This window comes from Oncorhynchus keta, chromosome 25 (assembly GCF_023373465.1).
Source record: "Oncorhynchus keta strain PuntledgeMale-10-30-2019 chromosome 25, Oket_V2, whole genome shotgun sequence".
In the NCBI taxonomy this organism is placed as follows: domain Eukaryota; kingdom Metazoa; phylum Chordata; class Actinopteri; order Salmoniformes; family Salmonidae; genus Oncorhynchus; species Oncorhynchus keta.
The window spans coordinates 13,610,474-13,626,841 of record NC_068445.1 but is presented as its reverse complement, the minus strand read 5'-3'; the positions used below and the strand labels follow the sequence as shown (position 1 = coordinate 13,626,841).

The 16,368-nt window shown below is 41.3% G+C and overlaps 1 protein-coding gene across 2 annotated transcripts; it reads right to left on the bottom strand.

Annotated features, from left to right (window-relative positions):
• Positions 1 to 109: 109 nt before the first annotated feature.
• Positions 110 to 16,128, bottom strand: LOC118358250 (calcium release-activated calcium channel protein 1-like). Of its 2 annotated transcripts, none has more exons than XM_052478706.1 (2): positions 15,974 to 16,128; positions 110 to 3,005 (listed from the first exon to the last, which is right to left on the bottom strand). In XM_052478706.1, exon 2 carries the CDS (start codon positions 2,997 to 2,999, stop codon positions 2,451 to 2,453), a length of 549 nt encoding a protein of 182 aa, XP_052334666.1. In that variant the 5' UTR covers positions 3,000 to 3,005; positions 15,974 to 16,128; the 3' UTR covers positions 110 to 2,450. The 2 variants fall into 2 exon arrangements, with proteins under 2 accessions (XP_052334666.1, XP_035591740.1); XM_035735847.2 differs by lacking the exon at positions 15,974 to 16,128 and adding an exon at positions 14,340 to 14,634.
• Between the last annotated feature and the right edge of the window lie 240 nt (positions 16,129 to 16,368).

The following is a 16,368-nucleotide window of genomic DNA, read 5'->3' as shown; positions in this document are numbered from 1 at the left end:
ATCCAATATTTTTCATTCAAAAGAAGGTTGACTAACAGTAATTCAAAGTACATGTCGTATAAGTATTTAAAAAAAACTTTAATATGAATAAATGAAGCAACATAAGATGGATTTTCTTATATTATTCTTTAATCAGTAGGCATAGGGTTATGCATAACGTAATCAAATATACAAAATGCACAATGGTTGTCTAATAAAGAGGTCATATCAATCCAATCCTCTGCCCTTTGGAGTCTCACCACAATGTAACAGATTTACAGTATAAGACAATGATTTGGCACCAGACAATGCAGTGTAAACAGTGTGGGGTTTCATAAGCCCCAGGCACTCGAAGACCTCTTACAAATCTTGGCCTCAAATGGCATTTAAGGGGGATGTTACTATCATCATACAGTATACGCTGAGTGTACAAAACATTAAGGACTCCTTCCTAATATTGAATAGCCCCCAGAACAGCCTCAATTTGTTGGGGCATGGACTCTACAAGGTGTCGAAAGAGTTGGGTTAACTCCAATATTTCCCACAGTTGTCAAATTGGCTGGATGTCCTTTGGTTGGTGGACCATACGAAAGAGAACAATTCACAATTGACTCATAAATAATAAAAACAGAAGATCATGTGCCATTATTTGATGAAAGTAAATATGTGCACTTGGATCACATTTAAAAGGTCGACAAAGATAATATATTGCCTCCATAAAAATGCATTTATTAATTTGCCTTCTAGTTTGAAGTATTTCCTTTAGAAGAAGCTACTTGTGATTTGTCATAAATGCAAAACAAACAGCTTTACAATCTCTAAGAAAAGTACTTCACATTGAAGGTGGTTTTCAGCCTGACATGAGGAACTGGGAACCATATCCCAACCAACCTGTCTAATAATTACATAACGTAGAGGAAAAGGTTAAAATACACTACCGTTCAAAAGTTTGGGGTCACTTAGAAATGTCATTTTTTAAAGAAAAGCACATTTTTGGTCTGTTAAAATAACATTAAAAAGATCAGAAATACAGTGTAGTGTAGGCCAGCATCCCGGAGTCGCCTCTTCGCAGTTGAGGCTGGTGTTTTGCGGGTACTATTTAATGAAGCTGCCAGTTGAGGACTTGTGAGGCATCGGTTTCTCAAACTGGACACTAATGTATTTGTCCTCTTGCTCAGTTGTGCACAGTGGCCTCCCACTCTTCTGGTTAGACAGTTTGCGCTGTTCTGTGACGGGTGTAGTACACAGCATTGTACAAGATCTTCAGTTCCTTGGCAATTTCTCACATGGAATAGCCTTCATTTCTCAGAATAAGAATAGACTGACGAGTATCAGAAAGTTTTGTTTCTGGCCATTTTGAGCCTGTAATCGAACCTACAACTTGATGCTCCAGATACTAAACTAGTCTACAGAAGGCCAGTTTTATTGCTGCTTTAATTAGCACAAGTTTTCAGCTGTGCTAACATAATTGCAAAAGGGTTTTCTAATGATCGATTAGCCTTTTAAAATGATTAACTTGGATTAGCTAACACAACGTGTCATTGGAACACAGAAGTGATGGTTGCTGATAATGGGCCTTTGTACACCTATATAGATATTCTATAAAAAATCTGACATTTCCAAGTCATTTACAATGTCTACACTGTATTTCTGATCAATTTGATGTTATTTTAAAATGGACATAAGTAAGGACATTTAAGTGACCCCAAACTTTTGTACGGTAGTGTACATTTCAAATTCCACACTTGTATTTGTCTATCATGTTAACAGTAGCGTGCTTAAAATACATTAACTCATCAAATGACCATCAGAGCAAATCTGATCAATTGTACTGACTTTGAAATGTTAAAATATGAGGTATATATTCCAGACGGACTAAAAATCTAAATTCTGCTTTTCCCTTGCACCAGCACTATTACAGCAGTTATTACATATTATGCTCTGACCAGTTTTCCTTTCATGGAAATTGGCCGGTTATCATTTTGTCAAATTAAAATCCAACTACTTCACAAAATGTTATTACAGTATGTTCATCCCACACTGTGTTCCCCAGCCACCTTAGACAGAACTTAGTGTAGTTGTATGTGACATAACTACAGATATCTATGTAATGATATAGAAAACATTTAAAAAACAATTTCACACAGATGCTCACTCACATTCAGCTATTCAGATCTGTTTCTGAAGCCATAAGGAAGACAATAGACATGCAAAGTTTTTTTAAAAAGTGGCTTGATTCCAAACTAGTGAACAATACAAAGCAAATTCTGACCTCTCCAACTATTTACACAAGTAGAAAAATGCCTAATGCAGAGTCCAAATCCCAATACAAAACATCTGAAGAAATGATTTTACTATATAAAGTATCCTTTCTCATGGTGCTCATGCAAATAGATACACAAAAAAACAAGTCAATAATACATTTCTTACAGCTGTGTACTGCTCCAACTCCCTACTTGTATGTGCTCCTGTCAGGGGAAGTCGGAGGAGGGCTGCAGACTGGTTGTCTCCGCCCTGTAGTCTAGCTGGTTCTGCAGCCGGGTGATATTGGACAGCTCCTCCAGCTCCTGAAACTGACGGTCAGTTTTGTGACTCACTAGAGAGCGGTAGAAGTGCACAGCGAACACAATAAAAACCAGTCCAAACGGCACCATAATGGAGGTGGAGACAATGGCTGCCGCCCTTCCATAATTGTCGGTGCTATTTTTAACAGTTGAGGGACTGAGGGGCAGGAACTTGACCCAGCACAGCAGAACCACCTCGGCCAGGAAGAGAAGGGTGCCGATGACAGTGGAGAAGGCCCATGCCAACTCAATGTAGCAGTGCATGCGCTCATGGGGCGACTCGTTGATCGAGTTCAAGTTGTGAACATTGCTGACAGCCTCCAGGTTTGGCAGGATGCAGGTGCTGATCATCAGGGCGAAAAGGTGCACTGCCACAAGGACAGTGGTGCAGGCGCTAAAGGCTATCAGCAGCCCTTGGGGATACACATGATCTTGTTCCAGCTGTACCTCCACCATAGCCACCTGAAAGAGACACGATTTCACACGGTTACAGCTTGACTGAAAAAGCGACGTGCAAACAGGATGAGGAATCTGAACAAAGACAATGATGTAATTTAAAGCTCAACCACTGCATGTGACAATTCCATGTTTTTTCCTCTATAGAGGGGTTGCAGTTGTTACAAATCACGTAGCAACCACAGAGGGCGCCATGTTGGAAGACCAGTCAGTCTGGTGGAACTTTGTTGCCCTGTGTCCCCCAATCGTCCACATGGCTGACTGTTTCGCTACCACCGAAAAACAATTCAGGAAGATTTCTCATTATTTCGTTTTTTTCCTAAGCACCCAGAATAGAGACAGTGGAAGAACCTATTCACTTTAGTAAATATATTTAGAAAATTATAAAAAATGTACTGTATTATTAGCTAGTTAGCTATTCAGTATAAGTTAAGTGAATTAAATCTCGCCACCCAGCTAGCTAAATTCGTATTATCTAGCTATCTTGTAGCCAACCTTTGCCTTAAACTTTGCACTCTTGGAATTCTTTCAACCAGCTGGAATGCTTTTCCAACAGTCTTGAAGGAGTTCCCACATATGCTGAGGACTTGTTGGCTGCTTTTCCTTCACTCCGCAGTCCAACTCATCCCAAACCATCTCAATTGGGTTGAGGTCAGGTGATTGTGGAGGCCAGGTCATCTGATGCAGCACTCCACTCTCCTTCTAGGTCAAATAGCCCTTACACAGCCTGGAGGTGTGTTTTGGGTCATTGTCCTGTTGAAAAACAAATTATTGTCCCACTAAACGCAAACCAGATGGGATGGCATATCGCTGCAGAATGTCGTGGTAGCCATGCTGGTTAAGTGTGCCTTGAATTCTAAATAAATCAGTGTCACCAGCAAAGCGTCATGTGGGAACCACACATGCGGAGATCATCAAGTCACCTACTCTGCATCTCAAGACATGGCGGTTGGAATCAAATGTCAAATTTGGACTGATCAGACCAAAGGACAAATTTTTACTGGTGTAATGTCCATTGCTTGTGTTCTTGGCCCAAGCAAGTCTTCTTATTATTGATGTCCTTTAGTAGTGGTACTGCAATAATAGTACTGCAATTCGACCATTAAGGCTTGCTTCACACAGTCTCCTCTGAACAGTTGATGTTGTCTTATTTAACTCTGAAGCATTTATTTGGGCTGCAGCAGAGGAAACTGGGTCTTCCTTTCCTATTGTGAGGTCCTCATGAGAGCCAGTTTCATCATAGATCTTGATGTTGTTTTGCGAATGCACTTGAAGAAACGTGAGCTGTTCTTGCCATAATATGGACTTGGTCTTTTACCAAATAGGGCCATCTTCTGTATACCACCCCTACACAACCTATTGGCTGAAATGCATTAAGGAAAGAAATTCCACAAATGACTCACCACCTGGTTTCAGTCTTATGTAGCAGAATTTGTTGTATTTTTTTTTTTTTACATTGGATAAAAGTAGACTCAAAACTACAAAATGGTATATTATACACAGCATGCTTTTTGGAACCATGGGAAAGTAATTTTGCTTTGAATGTTGATACATTTGTTAACTCACTTTTGAGAAAAGGGCCCTTGAATGTTTTGGTACCTACTGGAGAGCTCTCCTTTGTCTACGCCCCCATTCAGCATTGTTCACACCCTCTTAAGCAAGCTCCACCCATCTCTTTAAGGATTCACATGGGGTCATGTGCTAAACAGTGAGTAGTGTAGTAAATAAAGATTAAGACTAAAAATGGTGGTAGCCTACAAGGAAAAATTCCAGGTAAACAGAAAGTGTCCAGATAAAAGTAGTTTAAAAATAGTTTATACATATTAGATGCTTACCCAGACACACTTGTCTGAATTGATGGGTCATGTGAAAGAAATAATAAACACCCAGCCACAACCTGGTGGAAAATGTACTAAATTGTCATACTTTAGTAAAAGTATAAATCATTTCAAATTCCTTATATTAAACAAGACGGCACAATCTCTTTATTTAAAAAAAATGGTTTATTGAAGGATAGCCAAGGGCACACTCCAAAATTGACAAACAAAGCATGTGTTTAGTGAGTCTGCCAGATCAGATGCCGTAGGGATGTCGTGATAAGTGTGTGAATTGGACAATTTTCCTGTCAAAATATCCTGTCAATACATAGTACTTTTGGGTGTCAGAAAATGTATGGAGTAAAAAGTACATTTTCTTTCTGAATGCAGTGAAGTAAAAGTTGCCAAAAATAAGGTACAGAGTAGTTTTACCCAAGTACTTTTGGCCACTGCCCAAATGCCTTCACACCAGCACATTAGCATACTGTTACACATGCACTTAACTTATGTATGGGATACTATGTGATAAGGCCATGCAAACTGAGTTGAAACCTGAGTGAGGTGCACATGTACAGTACATAAACAGATGCATGCGCCATATATTTGTGTGGTGGACACTTGATACCGCAACGATACATGTGACCGTATGTCACAAAATCATGTTACGACTACATAACAATATTCATTTTTATATATACAGTTGAAGTTGGAAGTTCACACACTTAGGTTGGAGTCATTAAAACTCGTTTTTCAACCACACCACCAATTTCAACCACACTTTTGGCAAGTCGGTTAAGACATCCACTTTGTTCATGACACAAGACATTTTTCCAACAATTGTTTCGACTTATTCACTGTATCACAACTCCAGTGAGTCAGAAGTTTACATACACTAAGTTGACTGTGCCTTTAAACCTCATTGGAAAATTCCAGAAAATTATGTCATGGCTTTAGGAGCTTCTGATAGGCTAATTGACATCATTTGAGTCAATTGGAGGTGTACCTGTGGATGTATTTCAAGGCCTACCTTCAAACCAAGTGCCTCTTTGCTTGACATCGTGGGAAAAATCAGCCAAGAACTGAGAAAAAAACAATTGTAGTCCTCCACAAGTCTGCTTCATCCTTGGGAGAAATGTCCAAAATCTTGAAGGTACCACATTCATCTGTACAAACAATAGTATGCAAGTATAAACACCATGGGACCACGCAGCCTTCATTCCGCTCAGGAAGGAGATGCGTTCTGTCTCTTAGAGATGAACGCGCTTGTGGGAAAAGTGCAAATCAATCCCAGAACAGCAAAGGACCTGGTGAAGATGCTGGAGGAAACAGGTACAAAAGTAACACACCAGGCTCCAGAGCATCGAAGCTGTAAAACAGGGAAATACTAAAAAAAAAGACATTACAACCCTTTACAACATCAAATCACCTCCCAAGAAGAATAACCTCATGCAATACAATGAAAATGACTTTCAGCTGAAGTGCTGGTACTGCTTGATCTGTGGCAGCGGCCTGAAGTACGGAGTCAGATGTTGCCAGCCATAGCTTTTCACCAGCACCGTACCGTCCTCCAGTCCAACCAGCTGTTGGATGTTGACCCGTCACAGTGCTGTCCTTCCCAACACCAGCAATCTCAGACAAAGTGTTCACTCTGGTCTTTCTGAAGCCCTGCTTGATGAGGCCGAAGCACCAGTCGGGGCAAACTTGATGTGGCCCGTGATCAGGAAGTGAAGGTCCAGACTGTGATGGAGTTTGTGCATGGTCTGCCAGGCACAATTCCAGGGCACAAATGTGTTCTTGTTTTGGCCACTGCAGTTATCACAATTCAGGTCCACACGTGTTTCCCAAACTCTGTAGTTGGTGAAGAAATGGTGCATGTAGTTGATGACTGCGCTGCTGCCTTTGCTTGCTTGGGCCAGCTCTCTTTTTGATGGGAGGCATTAGACCATTCTCCTTGTGTGACTGGTGGAGGAGAGGCAGTAGTGTTCTACTTATGCTAAAAAACAAATTCCAGATGTTTTATTTAGCATTATTCTACAATAGATGCGAAATAGCATTCTGATATCACTACACACAGTTCATACACGTAATGTTAGCTAGATAGCCAGTCATCTAACATTAGCTGGCTAGCTAACAGCAAGCTTTAACTAGCAATACAAACCGATTGTCATGGCTACCTAATGTTAACCAAATAGGTTCAATGTTAGCTAGCTAACATTAGGCTATAACTAGCAATTCAAAATGGCATTCTGGAGAAATCATACACATGAATTAATGTTTGCTAGCAAGCCAGCCAGCTAATGTTAACTAGCTAAAAATTTAACTATAATCCCAATTCAGAGTAACATTACTAGCAAAACAAACCGATTGTCATAGCTAAAGTTACCAGAATAAACTAGGTTCAACATCAGCTAGCAAGCCAGCCATCAAACTCCATCTGGCTAGCTAACAGCAAGCCTTAACTTGCAATAAAAACAACTGGCAAAATTAGAAACGTATAATAGCTGAAACTGTAGCTAGATTCTTACCCATATACATGGATGAAAGCTTCATGGCAGCCTGCAACTCCTTTGATTAAATAAAAGACATCCTGTGTTGTTTCCGTTTAGTTTGCACAGCTTTTTTGGCCCGTTGTGTTCCACGGATTTCAAAATTTGGTCAACTTCTTCCGTGACAACACTGTTGATCGCCGTTTCTTCCCCATCATCAGAAGACTCCAATGTCTTCAACTGAAAATGTTTTTACTTAACATCAGGGATTTCCTCATCGTCTGATTCATTTTCAGAGTCAGAATGACACAATCGTCCTCCAGAAAGTCGTCCATCACAACTTTTCCCCACTGACCTTTGTCGATAGCGCCTGATAAATTCAGGGCAGCAATGTTATTGAGAGCAGAAGCAACATATTTGCCGTTCTGCATTGCTAACGTTCCCTCTTCATAAAAAAACTGCAGTAGAAAGAATTATCTACGCATAACGAGCAGCTCATTTTATAGACAAGATGCTACCCTGCTGAACAATCTGAAACTTCTCGGCATGTCCAGCCCACTCATTATCTCAGCCAATCATGGCTAGCGAGAAGGTTACTGTCTTTTTCTTTGGCTAAACCAACTAGGCTGGTAATTTAACTTCTTTATTTGTATTTACAGATGGCATAAAAACGTGTTATTAAAAGGCACCTGAAAGTTCACATGTTCGAGAAGGCATTTCTGCCCCCAAAAAACATTTTGTTAAGAAAATATATTTTACGTTCAAGCAGCTCTCCTGTGAAGTCGTGACTTGCGACATACACCTAGTTTCCTGAAATCGGGTCACAAATTAACTTAAGGCACACCTGTTGATTGAAATCCATTCCGGGTGGCTACCTCATGAAGCTGGTTGAGAGAATGCCAAGAGTGTGCAAAGCAGTCATCAAGACAAAGGGTGGCTACTTTGAAGAATCACCGATATATTTTGATTTGTTTAACACTTTTTGTTATATGATTCCATGCGTTATTTCTTAGTTATGTCTTCACTATTATTCTCCAATGTAGAAAATAGGAAAGATAAAGAAAAACCCTGGAATGAGTAGGTGTGTCCAAACTTTTGACTGGTACTGTAAGTATTCAGACCCTTTGCTTATGAGACTTGAAATTGAGCTCCGGTGCATCCTGTTTCAATTGATCATCCTTGAGATGTTTCTATAACTTGACAAGAGTCCACCTGCGGTAAAGTCAATTGATTGGCCATGATTTGGAAAGGCACATAATGTAATAAAAGCACATTTTATTGGTCACATACACAAATTTAGCAGATGTTATTGCGGGTGTAGCGAAATACTTGTGTTCCTAGCTCCAACAGTGCAGTAGTATCTAACAATTCACAACAATACACACATCTAAAAAGTAAAATAATGGAATTAAGAAATATATAAATATTAGATAAAGCAATGTTGGAGTGGCATTGACTAAAATACAGTATATTGTTATGAGATGTGTAAAGCAGTATGTAAACATTATTAAAGTAACTAGTGTTCTATTATTAAAGTAGCAGTGATTCCAAGTCTATGTATATAGGGCAGCAGCCTATAAGGTCCAGGGTTGCGTAACCTGGTGTTAGTCGGCTAGTGATGGCCATTTAAAAATCACCTTGAGATTGAAAAAAAAGCTTCTGTCTCTGTCCCAGCTTTGATGCACCTGTACTGACCTCGCCTTCTGGAAAATAAAGGGGGGAAACAGGCCATGGTTCAGGTTGTTGTTGTCGTTTTTGACCTTTCTGTGACATCGGATGCTGTAGGTGTCATACAGGGCAGGTAGTTTGCCCTGTCTATACAAGGTCCCACAGTTGTCAGTGCATGTCAGAGCAAAACCCAAGCCATGAGGTCGAAGGAATTGTCCATAGAGCTCTGAGACAGGATTGTGTTGAGGCACAGATCTGGGGAAAGGTACCAACACTTTTCTGCAGCACTGAAGGTCCCCAAGGACACAGTGGCCTCCATTTTTAAATTGAAGAAGTTTGGAACTACCAAAACTCTTACTAGAGCTGGCCGCCTGGCCAAACTGAGCAATCGGGGGAGAAGGGCCTTGCGTCAGGGAGGTGACCAAGAACCCGATGGTCAGTGACAGAGCTCCAGAGTTCCTCTGTGGAGATGGTAGAATCTTCCAGAAGAACAACCATCTCTGCAGCACTCTTTATTGTAGTGGCTAGACAGAAGCCACTCCTCAGTAAAGGGCACATTACAGACCACTTGGAGTTTGCCAAAAGGCACCCAAAGACTCTCAGACCATGAGAAACAAGATTATCTGGTCTAATGAAACCAAGATTGAGCTCTTTGGCCTGAATGCCAAGCGTTCACATCTGGAGGAAACCTGGCACCATCCCTACGGTGAAGCATGGTGGTGGCAGCATCATGCTGTGGGGATGATTTTCAGCAGCAGGGACTGGGAGACTAGTCAGAATTGAGGGAAAAATGAACAGACCAAAGTACAGAGAAATTCTTGATGAAAACCTGCTCCAGAGCGCTCAGGACTTCAGACTGGGGTGAAGGTTCGCCTTCCAACAGGACAACAACCCTAAGGACACAGCCAAGACAACGCAGAAGTGGCTTCGGGACAAGTCTCTGAAAGTCCTTGAGTGGCCCAGCCAGAGCCCGGACTTGAACATGATCAAACGGCTCTGGAGAGACCTGAAAATAGATGTTGGATGGGGAGCGTCGCTGCACATGAGAGCTTGAGGGGATCTGCAGAGAAGAATGGGAGAAACTCCCCAAATACAGGTGTGCCAAGCTTGTAGCGTCATACCCACGAAGACCTGAGGCTGTAATCGCTGCCAAAGGTGCTTCAACAAAGTACTGACTAAAACAGGGGTGGGCAACTTCAGTGTCACAGTTTTGCCCCAGTGGACATTATGAAAAAGATGAGTTCCAGTCCCTAGCGAGAGAAACTGGGGAAAGAGAGATATAGAAACATAACATTCAGTGTCGTCTTATTTGAGTATGATTAAGCCTGTTTCTTTGTGATGTTTTCTGTCGTCAGATAAAGCAAGCTGTGAAAACCTGTATGCAGATGAAGAGGTCCCAATGAATGTCCCAAGAGAATAAGGGTACATCCTTGTATACCATGTGTTGTGTGTAAATGTTGTAAATAAAAATAGTTTTAAAAAAGTCAAACAATTAATAAAACCTATTACAATTGGAGCAGCCAACCCTACTATTCCAGCCCAGCACTAATACACCTGATTCAACTTCTCAAACCAAATTAGTTGATAATCAAGTGTGCTTTTGCTGGGCTGGAATAGAAGTCTGCTCACCAAGGAGAATAGGGATCAGTGGTGTGAGGTTGGCTACCTCTGGTATTGACTTTTTTGTAAAGATGAAATGATGCTTTCATAATAGCCTAAGGAACTAATTACTAAAATGTCTAAACCTTTACATACGAGTTAGCTTACTTTTTATTTCATATAGTCAAAGTATTGATTCTTCGAAGTGAAGTGTTTAAATTTAACTGAACTATTATACAAGATGAACTAGTGTCAGTGTTAATCACAGATCACAATCCTGCAATAAAGAGGGGAAGGGAATCTGTCTCTGACTTGTCTGTGTTGCTGTGTTGTAATCTCAAATGAACATTACCTTTTTGATCAGTTGTAAGCACCCCAAATAGTTTTATTTGATTGATATCCAGAGAGAGTGAAAGCCATGTGAACCCATTTTGCAGCTGATGATAATGGCTATGTCAATGCAGCCATATGCCTACAGCAGTGTTTTCCCAACTCCAGTCCTCGAATACAACCCAACAGCACACATACCTGATTCGGACAAACATACTTGATTCAACTCATTGAGGGCCTGACGATTAGTTGTCAAGTTGAATCCGGTGTGCTTGTTCAGGACATAAATAAAAAAGGTGTACTTTTGGGGTTACTTGAGGACTGGAGTTGGGAACCACTGGACCATCAGTATGGTGACATTAGCCTTATGGGCATTTGCAATGGCCCCTTGGCATTATGCAACTGAAGCAGAGATTAGCTTCTTCCAATGATGAAAAGATCAGAGCAGCTCCTGTACTAACAGCTGTCCGAGTTCAGGTCTTGACGGGAAAAAGGAGTCTCTGCTTTTTGACAGTTCTTGAGTCTTATCTCCTTGGTGTTTCATGATCTGTAAAAATATTTTTTCACGTTGTCTTTCTGGCCTTGTTAGAGCAGCCAAATACTGCACAATAATTTACCATGGTGTTGAATTAAGTACACTGCTCAAAAAAATAAAGGGAACACTAAAATAACACATCCTAGATCTGAATTTAAAAAGTATTTAATAAGAATTTCTTTACATAGTTGAATGTGCTGACAACAAAATCACACAAAAATGATCAATGGAAATCAAATTTATCAACCCATGGAGGTCTGGATTTGGAGTCACACTCAAAATTAAAGTGGAAAACTACACTACAGGCTGATCCAACTTTGATGTAATGTCCCTAAAACAAGTCAAAATGAGGCTCAGTAGTGTGTGTGGCCTCCACGTGCCTGTATGACCTCCCTACAACACCTGGGCATGCTCCTGATGAGGTGGCGGATGGTCTCCTGAGGGATCTCCTCCCAGACCTGGACTAAAGCATCCGCCAAATCCTGGACAGTCTGTGGTGCAACGTGGCGTTGGTGGATGGAGCGAGACATGATGTCCCAGATTTTCTCAACTGGATTCAGGTCTGGGGAACGGGCGAGTCAGTCCATAGCATTAATGCCTTCCTCTTGCAGGAACTGCTGGCACACTCCAGCCACATGAGGTCTAGCATTGTCTTGCATTAGGAGGAACCCAGGGCCAACCGCACCAGCATATGGTCTCACAAGGGGTCTGAGGATCTCATCTCAGTACCTAATGGCAGTAAGGCTAGCACATGGAGGGCTGTGCAGCCCCCCCAAAGAAATGCCACCCCACACCATGACTGACCCACTGCCAAACCGGTCATGCTGGAGGATGTTGCAGGCAGCAGAACGTTCTCCACGGCGTCTCCAGACTCTGTCACATCTGTCACATGTGCTCAGTGTGAACCTGCTTTCATCTGTGAAGAACACAGGTGTTCTCTGGCAAATGCCAAACGTCCTGCACGGTGTTGGGCTGTAAGCACAACCCCCACCTGTGGACGTCGGGCCCTCATACCACCCTCATGGAGTCTGTTTCTGACCGTTTGAGCAGACACATGCACATTTCTGGCCTGCTGGAGGTCATTTTGCAGGGCTCTGGCAGTGCTCCTTCTGCTCCTCCTTGCACAAAGGCGCAGGTAGCGGTCCTGCTGCTGGGTAGTTGCCCTCCTACGGTCTCCTGATGTACTGGCCTGTCTCCTGGTAGCGCCTCCATGCTCTGGACACTACGCTGACAGACACAGCAAACCTTCTTGCCACAGCTCGCATTGATGTGACATCCTGAATGAGCTGCACTACCTGAGCCACTTGTGTGGATTGTAGACTCCATCTCATGCAACCACTAGTGTGAAACCACGAGTGAAAGCACCACCAGCATTCAAAAGTGACCAAAACATCAGCCAGGAAGCATAGGAACTGAGAAGTGGTCTGTGGTCACCACCTGCAGAACCACTCCTTTATTGGGGGTGTCTTGCTAATTGCCTATAATTTCCACCTGTTGTCTATTCCATTTGCACAACAGCATGTGAAATTTATTGTCAATCAGTGTTGCTTCCTAAGTGGACAGTTTGATTTCACAGAAGTGTGATTGACTTGGAGTTACATTTTGTTGTTTAAGTGTTCCCTTTATTTTTTTGAGCAGTGTAGTTTTAGACACTTATCATGCAGCTTGGGGTAGACACTAAGCTGTTATTGTCAGAACTGATGCGGTGGTCTTCCAAACATGGCCGCCAGGAGGCGTCATACATCACCTAGCAACGCTCTATTGGGTGCAGGACTGTACAGGAAGATGTAGCCTAGCCTAGCGTTTGACCAGGTGACAACTGTACTGGGTCCAACTTTGTTGGGTGAGTGACTGTCAGATTTGCTGCAGTTTACTTGTGCCAGGTTAAGGTTTAGATATGACTCACTAATGCCATCCTTAATTTGCATCTGGCCTTGCATAGTGGTTTAACTTGCAGAGACATTTAAATGCACTCAACTATGCATATGCAAATCTATGCATCAAAATTGCAATGTAACCAGTTTCATACAGAAATACATTTAATTGTAGGCCTAATGCATATCGTTAAATATGTTTGCCGGTTATTTTCAATCAAAACAGTCTTGGTTTATCCATCATTGTAGTCAAATACTGGTAGGATGCTGCAACCTGGACTCATGGGTAGACATAACATAGTAAACGTGAATTGAGGACGCTCCAATTAGTATGTTACGTTTCATATGGTATGTATTAAAATTTGTGGCTGTCAATCATACATTTCATATGATATGTTACAAATTACAATTAGTATATGTTATAAATTTGCAAACTTAAGATATGTTATTAATTCAAATGTGTTATGCTAATGTTAGCCACCTGCCTAACAAATTGGAATAGGTGCTAACATTAGTTAGGTGGCTTATGTTTGGTAAGCTAGGGGTTAGGGTTAAGTTTAGGTGTTAGGTTAAAGGGTTAGCTAAAAGGGTTAAGGTTAGGGGACGGGTTAGTTAACATGCTAAGTAGTTGCAAAATAGTAAGTAGTTCAAAAGTTCCTAATTGGCTAAAATGCTAAAGTTGTCCGTAACAAGATTTGAACTTGCTTTATACACCCACCCATCCAACAACCCTACTTTCATTTTTGCCTTAGGTAACCAGCTGTCTTATATAACTATACCAAACGTAACATATAATACTATTTTGAATGACTGTGATTTACTTTGACTATATTACATCTAATCTGAGACCAGGCTGCAAATACTTTGATTTGATTTACTAGAATTTACGTTTATTATGTTACGTCGTCTATGAGACCGGGCTGGTAGGATAGTCTACCGGTAGGTGTAGTCTTAAGAAATAGTGCGTCGTAACCATATTTTGTCAAAGTTGTCATCCGCTCCAATCCAGATGACTGGGTCCTGGTACTCACCATTGCGAAACCCGACAGGAGAGCTGAAGTTCTGCTCGTAGCCTTCAGCTTTGCTCGACTCAAGTAAAGTTTTCTCCAAGACAAAGCTTGCAACGAATGCTCGTTCAAACTCATTGCTGGCTACTGGTAATAACTTTTCAATCAGTCAACCTGTAGTTCTTCCAAGTTGAAGAGTCGATTAAAAATACACGCGCTGCGGACTCATGCGACTTGACATACAATTGTACTTCTAAACTAATTCAGGAAATGACACGATACTACCCACAATCCAATGCTGTTTCTATTTCCCTTCTTGCGGAAGTTGTAGTGCGCCTATGAACATTTCTTTGTGGGTTGTGTGTCTAGTCTAGATCTGTATGGGTGCATGTTTGAATAGCCCCCGTCAACTTCGTCTTAATAATGCAAACAATGTGTTAAATACAATGGGATGATTATATTTGTTTGTCCATCCATAGTCTATAGAAATGCACAAATGTATAACATATATTTTCACTTCTTGCATTTCAGCCATAGAAGATTGACAAGATTCTAGTACCAGAATTCCATCTGCAACAGTTCGATGCATCTGTGACTTTGGACGTGTTGTAAACTGTCTCAATGTGCTATTGGCATGGTCGTGTTCAGTAGTACACTTATTATTGTTTTATCCAATTACTGGATTTGATAGGAAACATGCTATTGAGCAGCCATCTTTGACTCCCACCTAGTGGAGGCCATATCCTATATTATGACAAATCAATGAAGCCTGAGAATGAAGGCTTAGAAATAATTTTGTAAGGACTGCTTTTTTATCAAATATTTTAATGTGTTTAACTTGTCTTTATTGGTCTCCCTTTTTGGTGTGCACATTTATACTAGTGCAATGTGTTCTTCATTTTATATTGCTTTGATTGTATGTGCTCTCTCACACTCATCTCTCCCCTCACACAAGTGCTGCTGCTGTCTTTGAGGATCTGTGCAGTTAAAATGATTCTAATTGGTTTTGGTGACAGGTTTATGCACTGACCAAGTACTCAAGAAAAGGTGGGTGAGGACACAATCATGTACTATGTCCCTGATGTCAGAGAAGACAAGGCTCAATTAGGCATGCAGAAAGAACAATCTTATTGTATCTGTTATTGCCTGTTGTTGGGGGCAGTCTGCAGCCAGTCAAACTCAGTGTTGAACTAAATGTCCTGGCAAAGCTCCTAGAAACAGAAAGTAGATGAAGTCCCTTGTGACCAGAAAAGGAAAACAGCATATACTGCCTCATTTTCAAGAGTTTCACATGGACTTATTCAAAGAGTGTGACTGATGGCTATGGCAGTAAATGTGTCATTTCAGTCTCCTATGACAATAAATGTTTCTCAACAAACAGATGAGAAAATCAAAGGCTCGTGAGTCTTTCTCACCTCAACAAACTCTTAAGAGGTTTGTAGAATCGTTTTCCAGTACATTGCGCAATATTCCATTTAATTTGTTCATATGCATAGATGCAAGAAATGAATTGAACAACAAAATACGGTTATGGACATTATTAGAACAGACTTACAGTATAATGATGATGACACACTTTTGTGAAATTTGTAATACTTTTGCAGCAATTAATTTCATTATTCCAAAGAAAGTACTCAATGTCCTACATTAGTACTTACTGGAACGCCAAGAAATCACGAGATAGTCAGAGGAGCAAATGGCCTATCCGTAGACACTAAGAAAGAGCAATCAAACCCAGAGCAGCTGATGGCTTCCTATATCTGTCACCAAGTAAAATACATCCTCAATCACGATGAAAAACATTGTCTTAGAACATGCAACCGCCCTCATCATTCCCGACGACCCAGATGTCTTACCCTTGCCCCTGTCTTCTCTAATGACCCTCGGTCTGTGCTATTCCTGACCATTCCCTCCCTACCCCCTCCAGTTCCACCACCATTTCTGACTCTGGGTGCCGGACAATGGACCTGGTCGGACAGCTCAGAGCTTCTGCTCTTTTCTGTCCATAAGAAACAATTGGATTGGTGGAAGATGCAGGGCAGGCCAAGAGCAA